This window comes from Gobio gobio (assembly GCF_949357685.1).
Source record: "Gobio gobio genome assembly, chromosome: 5".
Lineage (NCBI taxonomy): Eukaryota > Metazoa > Chordata > Actinopteri > Cypriniformes > Gobionidae > Gobio > Gobio gobio.
In genome coordinates, this window is record NC_137101.1 from 27,199,892 (window position 1) to 27,215,935 (window position 16,044).

The following is a 16,044-nucleotide window of genomic DNA, read 5'->3' on the forward strand; positions in this document are numbered from 1 at the left end:
CATAATGATCCATTCAGCATTTCTGTGATGTATGACCTGTTATGTTCATTCAACATACTGTCTGCAGATTTTACAATATAAGGCTCCCTGTTAAAATATACAACTAATCTTTTGCGACCTTTGTGTAGATGTTTCCCTAATGAGCAGGGACAGAGACTACAGGTATGACAAATCGTCCTGAAATCTCTTATCTGCCACGTCCATCCGGACACACAAACATGCACACTTGCCTTTTAGCAGGCAAAAACTGTCAAAATGATGTCTTACAATATGAGATGAGCTTCTCATTGCAAATTCTGCCATTTTGGTGACATTTATGAGGATTGCGGGAAGCAGAAAAGAACAGTCGGCTAGAACAATGTCCCAGAAATCTTGAATAATTTGAGCTTTTTCAAGCACGTTCAATAGAAGAGAGGCTTTTCATGCATTTTCATACAGTTCACACATAATAGCTGATGATGTTATTAGAAAGCTCTGTGGATTTGGACTATTGGTCTGAAAAGAGCTCTAGGAAGTGAAATGCTTTTGAATACATGCTGATAAAAGTGCGAGAATACATGGAAATTTTGTTTAGATAAGGAAAACATGCCCCATATACTGCATTTAAAACCCCATGAAATGATTTGACAATTGACAATTATTTATTTATTTTTGTTTTAAGATCATTTGATTTGATTGTGTCTTTAAGGCCCCATTTACACTGCATGGTTCAAGTGACCCAATTCCGATTTTCCCCTCTCAGATCGAATATGACGTGAACGTGTAAGCAGAAAAAAAACGATATCCTCAGATCGGATTCAGGCCTCACTTATATGTGGTAATAAATCCGATATGATTCGGATACGTGCATTTGCATCTGCCATGTAAGCGGTCGAATCGCATATTCCCCAGTAAATGCGAGTCGTACGTCATTGTAAAAGGGATGGAGGCGAATGACGTCAACTCAGGTGGACACGAATTGCGATCAAGGGCTCTCCTCTTTTTTCTCTGCCTCACGCAAGCAATGTTTTGCTGACCTTTAAAGATGCGGAAAGCGAAACATTGAATAATTATTTTGTCTGCATCTTGTGTCCATTGCATATCACGCCGTTTTACTTCCTTTTCCAGGTCAGAACGTCTTGGGCTGTTTCGCCAGTGTATAGTGTAAATGCAATTATCGGATACGGGTTGCTTTTAAAAGATGATGTAAGCGGGTCGTCAAAAAAATCGGATATAGGCCTAGTCACCAATTTGGAATTGTGCATCAAGGCCTGCAGTTTAAATGCGGCCTAAGACTAAAGTAGGATGGTCAGTAGTAAGTAATCATAATTGTTGAAATCAGGTCAGTTTTATCAGTTTTAGTCATTTTTTTAAATGTTTTTTTTCTGGGTGATCTCAGTGAAATAATATGTTGAATAAGCAGCTGGTGTTTCGCTCCAAAATGAAAATCCTACATTTATGATGAGCTTTTTTGTAAATCGTGTTTCCAATGACAACAGCACTGAGATCAGGTGATATCTGTCTCGAGAGGGTAAATGGGCGAGGGTTTAAGCCAGTGGAGACAGACAGCTGTGTAAAGTGTATTTGTCCCTTATGTTCTCCTGTCATCTGTGAAAACATCATTTTCCATCATACTGTGGGATATTATCAGGCTGCAATGTGCTGCCGACCTGTTGCTTTACACTCCATACCAAACCACTGAAACATGTGCCATTTTGTTCTTCTCTTGCCCTTAAACGTTTGACTTTGAGGAGATAAAATGTCCTTTATGATTGTAAAGCACTTGGGGTATACAGTATTACATAACGCTATAAAAACGCCTAATTTATTCATTAATTCTTCTAAAACTTATCATTATTATTATGACTTTTGTACTTGATCTTGTTTATTTAGGTGTGTGTGTGTCTTCATAAATCATTATATGAAAGCAATATTTGTATTCAGTTACATTTGTTGAGGTGCACTAAAAAGTCTGTTAAGTGCTATTAAAAGTTTTTTTTTAAGCTCAAATTATACACTGCCCGGCCAAAAAAAACAAAAGTCACTGTTTGGATTTAAATAGGCAAATACTTAAGAGTCAATGATTGGATCATTATTGCAGTGATTATTATGTTTCTAGCATGTTATACACCGATCAGGCATGACATAACATTGTGTTGGTCCCCCTTTTGCTGCCAAAACAGTCTGACCCATCGAGGCATGGAATGGAAAATGTTTTGAGATAAAAACTGAAAGAGTTCTCGGAAGCTTACTGATGGTGACGTTGTAATCGCAGGACCGTGGTGTAGTCCGTTTATATTTTTAATCTGTTTATTTGATTTTGTCCTTCGGGAGTTAATTGGATCGTAGGAAGTTGCTAACTAAATGGTGGCAGAGCTGAATGACATTTTGCAGTCAGCTAGGTAAAAATTCCTAGGTAAAAAATGCACATGAATGCCGTCCCATATCGAAACTTGAATGTGATTAGTCAACAGTGATTAGGGCAACAGTCTAAGTAGAGATGCCCAGACTTCCCGCTCCCTGCACACTTCCTCCAGCTCTTCTGGAGGAATACAGAAGCGTTCCCAGGCCAGCCGGGAGACATAATCCCTCCAGCGTGTCCTAGGTCTTCCCCGGGGTCTCCTCGCGGTGGGACATGCCCGGAACACCTTCACCTCCGAAACAGATGCCCTCTCGATGTGGAGGAGCAACGGCTCTACTCTGAGCTCCTCCCGAGTGACCGAGCTTCTCACCCTATCTCTAAGGGAGTGCCCAGCCACCCTGTGGAAAAAGCTGTATCCGGGATCTTGTCCTTTCGGTCATGACCCACAACTCATGACCATAGGTGAGAGTAGGAACGTAGATCGACCGGTAAATCGAAAGCTTCGCCTTGCAGCTCAGCTCCTTCTTCACCACGACAGACCGGTACATCGACCGCATTACTGCAGAAGCTGCACCGATTCGTCTGTCGATCTCCCGTTCCATCCTTCCCTCACTCGTGAACAAAACCCCAAGATACTTAAACTCCTCCACTTGAGGCAGGAACTCTCCACCAACCTGAAGTGGGCAAGCCACTCTTTTCTGACTGAGAACCATGGCCTCGGACTTGAGGTGCTTTATGACCGCATATGATTTTTTAAAATTATTATTGAGAGTACGGATACATCGATTAAGTCTATTTCTGGGTCTGAGTTTTGTTTGAGTTGTTAGCCTGTTAGTTTTGCATTGTTCCTAGTCTGTTGCCTTCGTCTCAATTCAACTGTTGCCATAGAGTTTGATTTATCCGCGTCTCACCTGTGTCTAGTTAATGATTTTATGTATGTATGTATGTATGTATGTATGTATGTATGTATGTATGTATATATATATATATATATATATATATATATATATATGTGTGTGTGTGTGTGTGTGTGTGTGTGTGTGTGTGTGTGTGTGTGTGTGTGTGTGTGTGTGTGTGTGTGTGTGTGTGTGTGTGTGTGTGTGTGTGTGTGTTTATGTATACTTATAAACACTTACACTTAAAAACAAACTATATATGTGTGCACACACACACACACACACATATATAATGTATATATAAATATATATATATATATATATATATATATATATATATATATATATATATATATATATATATATATATATATATATAAATATATATATATATTCACATTTATATATATATATATATATATATTATATATATAAACAAAAGCTTTTATGTTGCGATTCGTTGCGATTAACCGATTTGACTGCACTAAAAGTAAAAAAAAAAAAAAAAGATTCATTGTCCTGAATAATATTTAATTGCCATCACAGCAAGCATTTTGAGAGAATATTTGATGGGTTTGTATTATTATTATTGATTTATTTGGTTGTAATGAAAATAAAAAGGGAGATGGGAGCACATGCATCTTTGCCAGAAATTTGATTAATTTTAAGATTTTAATATCATTATTTTTGAGTATCTTTACAAGGTGCCATTACCAAACCACTTAGTATTTGATGATTAATTGAGAAATATTTACTGTATGAAGCTTTGGAGATTATGTCTTTGCCAGTATTCTGCTCTCACAATGTCAACTGTTTTACCATTGGGTAGTCCTGTCTCTAACTTCACAGCATTTCTGTAATTAAAAAGGAGATGGAAAAGGTGTAAAAGAACAAGAGAGAGTGAGAGAGAGAAAACCTCTATTCTCCTGTAGGATTTTTTCTCCGCTTATTAATATTAAATGAAAGTCAGAGTACAGCAGAAGCTCGATCATATTCCAGGCTGCTGCAGTTGTCAGCAAACCTTCTGACTTTTACAAATAAAGAGCCTTGCATGTACATGATTAGAAAGAAAAGTATTCTCAGGGTTGCATGGATTGTACCCACTTTTGATGTTCTTGAGAAATATAGATGAATAGGTAATTCGTGTAATTACTTAGAATATGAAAAAATATGACGTCTCGACACAGAATATAATAAATGTTCGACAGTTTGAATGAGGATATATATAGTCTCATGTAAATAGCACTAGAAAGAAAAACAATTCATTCACATAGAATTTTTGTTTTTTCTCATAGAATTTTGCATTTCATTTTTGTAAAAGTGGTGTTTGCTATAGCAAGAATCACTATTACTAATGCTTATACTTGCAAACCCCTAACAGTAAGTATCTTTTTGCCTTTGAATTCAAATTTACTTTGAATTTTGTGATTTGTTGAGGTTAAACAAATGGATGAAATGAAGTATGAATTTATTGTTATTTCAACAATAAAACTATAGACTAGTTGCATGCCGAAATGTAATAGCATTGTACAATACAATTCAGGGTTTCACTTTATTTTGATGGTCCCTTCTGTTGACTATTAGTAACGTTGCACCTACATGTTTACTAACTCTTATTAGAGTGTTAGTAGAGTATAAGAAGACTGGGTCAGGAGTAAGTTCACATGTACTTGCAAAGTTACTTATAGTCAGTAGAAGGTCTTTTGGGGGACCATCACAATAAAGAGTTAGCAGATATTAAGCAGACAATCTACTAATATGCTACTGAGAGTTAGTTGACATGTTGCAAAGTTACTTATAGTCAACAGAATGTTCAAAAGGGACCATCAACATAAAGTGTTACCCAATTTAGTTTACAGCACCTTCATGAATTGAATAAGTAAAGCAATAGTACACGAATGCACATTTTTTATTCAGCATTTTGTTGAAGTAAACCTTGCTGCATTTTGTGAGCAACAACCTAGAAGTAACTGCATAGCAATGTGCTAATGGTGAGTTTAAGTTCATGCCCTCTGTCTACCATTGGTCGGTCAAGCCCCAAACTCACATAAAATAACTAGTTCAAAAGAGCTATTCAAACAAATCACTGAATCTATAAGACTATGTTTAAGAGATTTACTCATGGACTGGTTTCAGTTTTATTTTAAGTGGTTTGTGCATGGTTATGGTATACTGGACACTTACAGTAAATTGGTCATGTCCTTTTTTTTTCTACTCTTCCTCTTTATGCCATGACTCTGTGAAGCTCAAATGGCCATAGGGTGCCATCACCAAACAATATGCTTTTGTTCATTGCATCACTGATGTGTCGGCGAAATGTCACTGCCCATCTGGGAACATATAGTTCTCTCCTTTCAAAAGGCCACAAAAGTGAAAGCTTATATGACAAAACCTGTGATAAACCTGTCAGTATACAGACCATTTATGTCTGCGTGGTGGGAAATGTTGACATTTTGTCAATATTGGTGTTATATACTGTTTAGGGAATGTAATCCAGTCAGTGGAAATAAAGTCAAAGCACTGACATAAAATTGATGATTGAAAAGCCTCCTGCAATTCTAGAATTATGTTTAGAGTATAATGCACTGTATGTACTGCATACTAGCATAAACATCTATTTTAATTGTATTTTTGGGCTTTAGTCGCATTTACTATGGGAATGGAGGTAGGTTGAAGCAGTTTAACACTACATTGCTGTCATAGTGTCAACTAGTGGCCGAAATGATCATCTTGTGCAATTCGTAATACTATTTACTGCAAACATAATAGTATTCTTATAGCCTATAAGCCTTTTCACACCATGTTGAATATTTAGTGTGGAAATTATTGGGCAATAAACAGTTCCATCATGAACCCCAGTCTGGGACTGATAACAAAGAATGGAATAAATGTTCTCTTTCTCATTCTCTGTTCTATTTGTATTTTATATCAACATTTATACAAGGCTATCCTATTCAAATCAATTTGATAAACGGGTTAGGTCAAAAGTAATCTAAAAGTAATCAAAAAGTATTCAGATTATATTACCTTAAATGGAATGGATTATGTTACTAATTACATCTTTTTCATGTAATTTGGTATCAGTAACCGACTACAATTTGTAAGTAATCTACCCAGCGCTGGTGACTTTTTTTGTAGCTTTTTTCCCAAGCCTAGCAGAATGAACAAAGCTTATAGGTGACAGTACTAGAGAGGGAAAATGCAAGAATTAGCGTGAGAAGCCGAGACCCTCACTCCCGTCTCCTGGGCACGTCTGGAAACCTAGCAACCAGTCACCCAGGGCACTCTTGGATAACTACCCAGCTGCCAAGGTGCATCTGTGTAGCAGGGTGGATCAAGCTTAACCAAAGCCAGAGATAGAGAGGCTGAGGTGGTGACTGAAAATGGATGCCTGGCAACCGTTCAGACTCTGAGGCTCGGTCAGAAGCACATAAAAGAGATATCAGACGGTCTAATGGCACATACAGCTTATTGTTTATTTGTTGCCATAGTGTTTATGAAAGAAAAGAGCCAACGTTCTTTCCCTATCCTCCATTGAACTGTCTCATAATAACACACAAGTGGTCAGTCGCGCTGACAGAGGCTTGTAGCACAATTAGTGTGAGCACATGCTTGATTAGAAACTAATGAATGTACAGTAGTTGACTGGCTTTTTTTGTTTCCAAAGTATGACACATCTGCATGTTGTCTTTGAATTGATTCAGATATCGCTGACAGGGATTTTTGTTATCAATGGAGGTCACTTGTTCTCAGGCAACGTTATCGATTATGGGCTTCTTTGTAGATTGGTGCTTGGTCAGCCAGCTTGTGTCTTTCTAGTGCTGTGGTCATGTCATTGAATGGTACAGAATGCAGTAGCGGGACTGTAAAGTGAGTTATTCTGCTAGCTAGCACGAAGAGTAAAACATTTATCCTACATCCTTAGATTATTTTTATTTTTAAACAACAAATGTATTGATAAATGTTGCATAAACGTTGTTATGATGTCGTGAGCACTGCCCCTGCCAATGCTTCCAAAAACCTCATTATCAAAATGTTTTGCATTGCACATTCATTTTTGAAAGTACATTTTCTTGTTTCTTCTTAATATTAAGCCTTTCAAATTAAAATTATATCAGGCCTATGTTTGATTCATGTAATTCTACCAGTATATTAGCAACACTTTATTCATAGGACACTTAAGTGATATTCTTATTATTATTTCTTGTTATTTTATCATTTTGAGTAAAACCGGCAGGAAACCATTGGTGTTATTTTATGTTAAATATGTTATTTTGTGCAATTTTTTCTTTATTATTTTTCTGTGCTAAATATTTTCTGACATTTATCTGGTGGGATACAAGTAGCCAGAGGTGGAAAGTAACTAATTACAAATACTTTTGTTACAGTACTAAATTTTTCAAGACAAGAGAAGACAATGCGAAAGTAGCGTATCTAATGCAGAAATAAAAAAGAAAAAGAAAAAAAGATATATCCAAAAACAAATATTACTCATTTTTTCAACTAAAAAGGAATGTATACAAGTATGATATTATGCTCTAGCCACATTGGACCAGCGGTTTGGATGGATGGGTGATTCAGCTAGCGGCAGTAAATGTAATTTGCAGCCAGGGTCATCTAGCAACTCTCCGTTGACTTGCGAGCTTGAAAAAAACTCTAGTCAGGCCAATCACAGCATGTAGCTATTGAGTCGGTGGGCGGGCTTAACATAATGACGGCAGAGTTGTTACGGTTCTGTGTGAAATTCCTGCTACTTCCCTGCTAACAAAGAATGTTACGGCACTGAAGTCATTCTTAAAAAAGGAAGATGTGTGTACTGAGTTTTGCCGACCGGATACGGCAAAAGTTTAATCTATCAACTAGCTCCGCTGGTGGGAAAAGGCATGGGACTCAGCCACAACCCGCTTGTGATTGTTGTCACCACTGATAGCTCTGTGGTTGGTTGTTGCGCTATCCTATTGCGTGCAGAGGGAATTTGAAAGACAACCATTTATCCCACTTCTCGGATTGAGCCCTGCCAATGGTGTGTTCCCAGACCCAACATCGGCAGGCTAGGATTCAATAAGTTCACTCAATAATGTCCACAATGGTTTCAGACACCACTATAAATGGCTGTCCCCTCAACTAGTGCCCTGTTTAAAGGTATAGGGGCGATTACGGACACAGCCAAAGACAACCAAGGAAACAGGAAATAATAAGAAATAAACTAAAAGTCAACTGAAATAGCAACTGAATGTGACTGTAACATTATTTGCTTTTATTTCAGGCATGTTTTTTTAGAATGTTTTAAAAATGTACTGCAGCCTGAAAACCAAAACCAAACTTATGAAATGCTATAAAACCATTGTGTTATTGCTGAGTCTGTTCTCTTCACTGTAAAGAGATCATGTAACAGTAATTGATGTGTAAAATGACTTCCACTTAAAGAAGCTTGTGACACACTAGTTTAGAGTGCACAATCTAATTGCTTTCAGAGGCGTTTAAGAAAAAAAAAGTTTTTCTGGCTAGTGTCATTGCAGTTTAACATAATTAGAGGTTCCATGATGGTGAGGATCAAAAGGAAAATAATTACCTTTTCGTAAAACACACACACACACACACACACACACACACACACACACACACACACACACACACACACACACACACACACACACACACACACACACACACACACACACACACACACACACACACACACACACACACACACACACACACACACACACACACACACACACACACACAAGCCATACGCAACCTAGGCCCTTCCCCAGCCACCATACTGCTAACATTTCAGTGCTTTAGTTAATGTCTCACCCTTTGATATTAGCAAAGAATAAAGCTAACTGGCGAGTGGTTTCCATGGAGATGAAGAGTAGATCTTTGTCACGATGACAGCAAATTTAAGGGTTGTAAAGTATGTTAAGAGAAAAACTCAATGCTTGTTTGCAACTCCTCTTCAAATAGGCTATATTGTATTGGAATACACCTGTTTTGTTTTGTTTAGACTAAATTCCTTTGGGTTGTAAAACAGTCTTAAAGAGTTACTTCAGTGAGCATTAAGCTTTGTATCAGAAGAAACCCGGTAGAATATTCGAATTATGGTACTTTCCCCCCTCATATCCCCCTGAGACGAGAGAATTATGCATTTTATTTCTGGAACAAATCCTCCGATGACACAAATATCGTCATTTTGCGTCATTGGAGGATTTTTGGCCAGAGGCTTTAGACTACAGGCGCTAGTTCCGCATGTTTTCAACCCGCCCACAGGCGAGGGATCCCACTCTCAGAATGTAAATGCGCACGGCCGCTGCCGCTCGGCTCGGGCATTCATAACGGAGCGGTACGGAGCAAAGTGAGTGTTTCAACTTTTCAATGAATTCCTATGAAAGTTTAGCTTCGATCTGATAACGCGCCAGACTGGACACGCGCCGAGAATGACAGCCGCGCTTACCTCAGCTCTGCTCAGATCTTCTCTCGTGATGAATGAAATCTGACTCCTGCTGCGTCTGTGACGTGACTTTCGTTCGGCTCACTCACACTTTATTGAAAAGACACGTTCAGTTTTTAATTGTAGTGTCTATTCTCTAACTGAACGAAATTATTTTATTTCTATGAAGATCAAAATGACGTTGGGGGCGGTGCCGCGGTGGGTAAGTGATAACCAATAGTCGTGGCTTTGGGAGTGGCCTCGTAGGGCAGCGAAGCAAGTGCATTCTGGGAGTTGTTGTCTTTCATCCACATGAGACAAAAATAGCAAACAAACAAACCGAAAGTAAACCGCCAGCCCCTCTCGGACGACTGTCGCATAAACTAAAACAAAACAACAACATAAAGTCCAGGCCTGGTCCTCTCTGGTCCTTCAATGTCATCACGCCTTCCTTTTATTATTTCAGAGCTCCTCCGTGGGACTCGAGACAGGTGTGGCACGCAGGTGAGCGTGTGAGCGTTCACTCGCACCACCGGCCTCACTCTGTTCCCGCAGCTCTCGGCTTCACCCTGCTTGCTACACTCGACTTTACTGCAAAAATATGCATTCTTTTAATCCAGCCAAGAGGTCACGCCATGACGTATTGATCTTCTACTGGTCACACGTCTTCACGCGATGAGAATTTGCAGGTTATATTTCACCAAACTTGAACTTTGGAAAGCAGCGAAATGCTAAACTTTTCGCATGAGCCTTGCATTAACGGTCTGACGCATTCGCATACGTATAAATGAAAGTCAGTGTAACGAAATGTGTTGTTTGACTGCTCCATTATCTTGTTGATGTGCCTTTGCTGCCATGTTAACTAGTTCCTATTTCTACATTTGGGGTGTTAGGGGCCATTTACATGACACGGTTTTCAACTAAAACCAGAAAACGTTTTGTGTGTTTTGGCTAGGGCTGCGCAATATATCGAAATTATCGAAATATCGCAAATGTACATATCGCAATATGCATATCGCAAGGGCACGCAATATATGAATGATTTTAATATGCTACTTCAACATAGTGAAAAGTGTACGTTTTAGGTTGACGCATATCGTAGAGAATAGACTGGGCACACAACTGTTACTTATGTGACTTGCTTGTCGTTAAAAAGAGTTATTAAACGCAATAACTTGCGAAAAACAACTCCTTGCAGTCTTGCGCTGTCTGCTGTCTGACACACACACACACACCGAACAAGCCGTTCTTTTTTTCATGTCTTGTTACACACTTGAACTGTTAAATACACACAGTTATGTCAAAATGGCTGCCTTGATGAGTATTCATGTAAACACAGTCGGTTATGCTTTAAGTGAAAGATATCAGTCGGGGAAAGAAATAGATTTTACACACTTATCGTAAAATATCTTATCGCATATCGAATATCGCATTATTTAACAAGGATATCGCATATCGCATTTTTCATCAATATCGCACAGCCCTAGTTTTGGCCGTTCATTTACAGGACTACACACTGCAACAGGGCCTGAAAAAGGACATTTTTGAAAACGTGTTTTTCAAAGTGGAAGTTTTTGAAAATGTTACCGTTATTGTCTCTGCGTATACTACAAAATTTTTAATTTGTGAAAACGGTGACGTCATGCGCATGTGTATTAAATGTTCAGTCTATAGGAACGTAGTGTTTCTTTAGGAAGTGACGTCGCCAACTACTGGCCTGCCATGAATAATACAGCATTCTTATTAGTCTTTTGCACTGATCAGTGTGAACAGGGATCGTTTTGACAATGTTGTCTGCATGTGAAAAAAAACAAAAATCTGCTCTTCATGGGTAGTTCCACAAAACTCATGGTTTGCTTGATGGGTGAGGGGTATTGTGGATTATTTGTTAATTATAACAAAAAAAAATTCTGTCTGATCTGTCTCAGTCACAACAGTTATCATTTAATGTCCCAATGCTAGATGTTCACTGGTTTAAGCTCTCCAGTGCTGTAGACTTTTTGAAAACATAGAGACCACAATCACAGAGAATTGGGGTGAACTGATTTGACTTGGCCAGTAAGAAACCACCAAAATCATCTAGAAACCACTATAGCAATGCCTTAACAACAATACAATAAAAAAACGTAGAGGAAAGATATGAAAGTTGTCTGACTGAAAGTTGTACTTTAAAACAGATAATTAAGGAAAAGTAGTCCTTCACATAATCTTAGACAGGATGCAGATGTGTTGTATAACTTCCATGATGACTTCTAGTGCTTCCTTAGATCCCATGTTCCCTAAACCCAATTAGATTAAAAGGGCACACCAGTTTTGCCAGTTTTGTTTGGAAGTAAGGATTGAGCCGATGAAGTTAGTGTCTCATTAAAAGGGCTGTTCCTCTGTACAGTCCTATTTTGAGTGGTTCATGAATTTGAGTTTGGAGCGGTAATCAAATAAGTGTCTCTAGTTGCTGTCTCTGGAGAATATCCAGTCATCACTCGGCATGAGAACCTGCAAGCTTCCTCTGACAATATCAGACTAACACAGGACAATTTCACTCCCAATAGGGGTTTGTGTGTGGGTGTGTATAGAATTATAGGAATAATACACCCAAACATGAAAGTTCTGTCATAAATGTCTCATCCTCATGTCATTTCCAAACCCCAATTCCATTAATTTTCTCTCTCTATTGCTCAATACTAATAATTTTTCTGTAATAATCTCTGTGCTGCTCATATTAAATGTTTGAAATCAATTTAATAAATGTCATTGTCTTGGAATAAAAAAAATATATATTTAAGAAATGTATGTAGGCTACTTCATTTTAATGCCATGGATTAGCATCCTTTTGATATCAGCTTAGGCAGCCATTTTAACTTCAAACTTTTGAGAGATAATTATTTTTGATTTAAAAGTTATGGTTTTATTGGCAACAGTGCACAGAGAGAAATGGCAAAAGGTCCCACAGAACTGCTTAAGTATCATAAAAGTAGTCCGTATGACTATATTCCAAGTCTTTTGAAGACTTACATATATAAACATTTTTGTTGACTAGATTTTGTCCTCTGTATAAAAATGTCCAGACGATACACTTGAATATCATGATTTTAATGATGAATCTTAAAATATTCCATATAAAATGTTTTCTAAATGTAAAATAAAATATAACAGGTTTGAGCGCTGTTTACAGCAAGGTTTGTAAATGTAAATGTGTTCTTCCTGGTGCAGCTCATATTTTGGGTCGTTTTGGAGCGTAAAAAAAGGTGCTACAATTTAATCCATAAACTGAATACCATTCATTCCCAAATCTACAGCTATGAATCCGACATAGCTCTCAAATCTCATTTAATCAATGTAATCACTGTCTGTGTAAATGGTGCTTTAGCAGGGACAGAGGTATTTCTCATAGTAGGATGTGTGAGTCATTCTTGTTGTTGATACAAGTCTACATGTTGACGTAAATATGTATTTATATTTGTGCTTCCAGAGGGCCCAGTGATCTGGCGCATGTTGACCTACCCTCCGGCTCGCCGTGCTCTCATTGTGGGTTGTGGACTCCAGATGTTCCAGCAGCTTTCTGGCATCAACACAGTCATGTAAGTCTCCTTAACTCAATTTTCAGGTGTTCTTTGAATCTCAACTCTAATCAATAAGGGCCAACTGAAGTCCTATTATCAAGTCTGTTATTTTTTTAAGAGCCAATATTGTACTTTTTTTTAGCATTCGTTTGTAAAAAAAAAAAAAAAAAAAAAAAAAAAAAAACTGTTATAATGCCAATCAAGGATTCTTGGTACCTTCCCTTGTGGGTGCAGACTGCCATGCTGTCTATATAGGCAACTAATTTGTTTAATGAAGGCCAGCTAGTTAGAGCTGTGTAGGTAAACCTTACTCACCTGATCTCAAGAGGCACACTAGCGACTAACACTGGAGACTGCAGACTTTAGCGTCCTTGCCGGAAACACCGGTTTGAGTCCTGCTCAAATAGGAGGGGTTACACTTGTAAGGAATTAAGAATTAGAGACAATTGTCAAATCGGGTCAAGCTGTTGAAAAGATACTAAAACGATGTGCATAAATAAATACGGTCGGCCATTTAATAAGCTGCTGATGGTTGTGATCATGAAGATTTTGGATAGTCATTTTGTAGTTTAGTTTCAATATTTGCTATACTTTCAATAATAGTATGACTACAAAGTACAATTTTCAAAAGAACAAAAAACTATAAACTGATTTAAATATGTCCCCTCTCAAAAATGGCAGAAAATGATGTACATTCCTGTAGGAGGACAGACTGTTTCACAATGGATTCAAAATTCAGAAGTTGTTTATTCACATTCACAGATGCGACTGTGCCTTTAATTCTCATTGCATCTGAACTTTAATGGATACCCTTCTAAAGTGTGATTTCCTCTTCGTGATCTTTTGTCTTTTTCGCTCCTTATTCACTGACTATTTTTCAAGCATCGTAAACAATCTCGGAATGTGTGCTGTTGCTAAGCAACCACTCATGGCAAAATGAGAAGTGTTTATGGGAGGGAGAGGGGGAAATTGTGCGTGTGACTGTGTGTTTACTTTTTCTCAGCTGTCATTTTGGAAGATGACAGGTCATGACAGATGGATCCTAAAATGACATTCTCAATCAATCAAACACCTTCATTCTTATCCTTCTGTCGCTGTCAATCAATCTGTTCAGAGCAGGTTTAGCCAGCCAGTATAGCAGTTAAAACTGACAGGTACACTCACACACACACACACACACATATATATATATATGAATAGTGTAAGGCTTAACCTGATGTGCTATTTCATATTTATCCACAACCCCCTAGTCCTCAATCGTTCCTGCGCTGTCAGATGTCAGTACTTTGTACACAGGAAGTCTTGTTGTGGGATATGTTGTCTGTCAAGCTTAACCTCTGCACAAAGTATTAGTCAATACCTTTCATGGAGCAAATGTCTTGGGGGACGTTTGCCCATTTTATGCCAGTCGGAAAAATGTATTTAGTTTGGACAAGCACACATCCAAATCTTACACTGCTTACACTGCTATATGCTACTAATGCACTGGAATTACATCATCTACCACAGAAACTCATGAGGTTTTACAAACAGTTTGAGGATCCAATGGTTTAGTTACAAGCTCTTTTTAATACTTTTCAATGGTTAAATATTTGCAAAACCCAGAGACCAGCTTAAAGGGTCACCAATAGTACTGATTTAAGATACAGGATACGAGATTTCCGCCTGACAGTGACGATATAACTCCACAAGAGGACAGCTAATTTTTAACAAAAAAGGCAGCATCTTCACCAGCCTAATATATCTGAAAACAAAGACAATAGAATTGCTTTATCAGTGACAAGCAGCCCCTCCTGATGGACAAGACCCCTGTGTAGGCTGAATCTCTGGCCATGCTGCCGGCGTAATTAGCTTGTACTAATGCTTCCTTCCAATCAGACATTGAACAAGTCTGCTTTTCTGCAAACAGCTTTCTCTCCCCTCACTCCACTCCCAAGCCATTATTCACATGCCTTAATTGATAATTAATGTGTTATTTAGTATAGAACACTGTCGTTAAATGCTTAAACAAGTCTCAAGGGTTGTAGAGGAATCAGTATTGATGATTTTGGGTTGTCTTTGGTTTCTGAGATAGCATGCTGTATGTATGTGTGTGCAGCAACTGAGCCTCATCTGTGCCTGGATAAAATGATTAGATTAATCCCTGTTGCCGAAACAGGCAGAACAATCCGGAATCTCTATGTTTTAATAAAGACGGATGCTCATTAGAGTCGCTAGTGGTCATCAGCAATACAGATTGGTTCAAGTGATACACTGTTGGCCTGTTTTTGTTCTTGCTGGCACGCCATGACTTGTTCCTTGGGTTTGTGACAGTGCTGGCACCACTGGTCTTTGGCGCTCTGTGTTTTTTTATTCGTATGGAGTTGTGCATGATTCATAATTACCAGCCGCGAACCTCCCACAGTCTGTTCACTGACCAGACAAACAAAAAATGGTAAGAGCTTTCTGAAACCGGCAAGCTCCAATCTGAGGTATGTTTCCCAAAAGCATAGTAACCCAGCTATAGTTGCAAGATCCATCAGTGCAACGACTTAGCGTTTCCATAGTCAGTGAATATTCACAAATATCATAGCAGCATCCATTTATATATAATTATCACAATTCAGTGGGAAATTATTAGAAATGGTATTCTGCATGACAAAATATTTTGCAAATGTGATAATGAATCTATATTTTCCAAATATATGCACTTTTGAACTAAGAGCCCTAAAGGATGCTGTAGGGAATGTTGGTGAACACAAATAAAATGCAAGAGATGTGAGTGAATTCATATGAGTGGTGATATTCTATTCAAAATATTACAAAATTACAGAT

General features: G+C 38.1%; 1 protein-coding gene across 1 annotated transcript in view; it reads left to right on the forward strand.

Moving 5' to 3' along the window:
- Positions 1–16,044, forward strand: part of slc2a13a (solute carrier family 2 member 13a) — a gene marked incomplete at both ends in the record, with an annotated part of 107,891 nt that overhangs the window by 40,395 nt on the left and 51,452 nt on the right. The window contains one exon of the mRNA XM_079816911.1: positions 13,140–13,248. Coding sequence (XP_079673037.1) covers positions 13,140–13,248 — 109 coding nt within the window. The remainder of the gene's footprint in view (positions 1–13,139; positions 13,249–16,044) is intronic.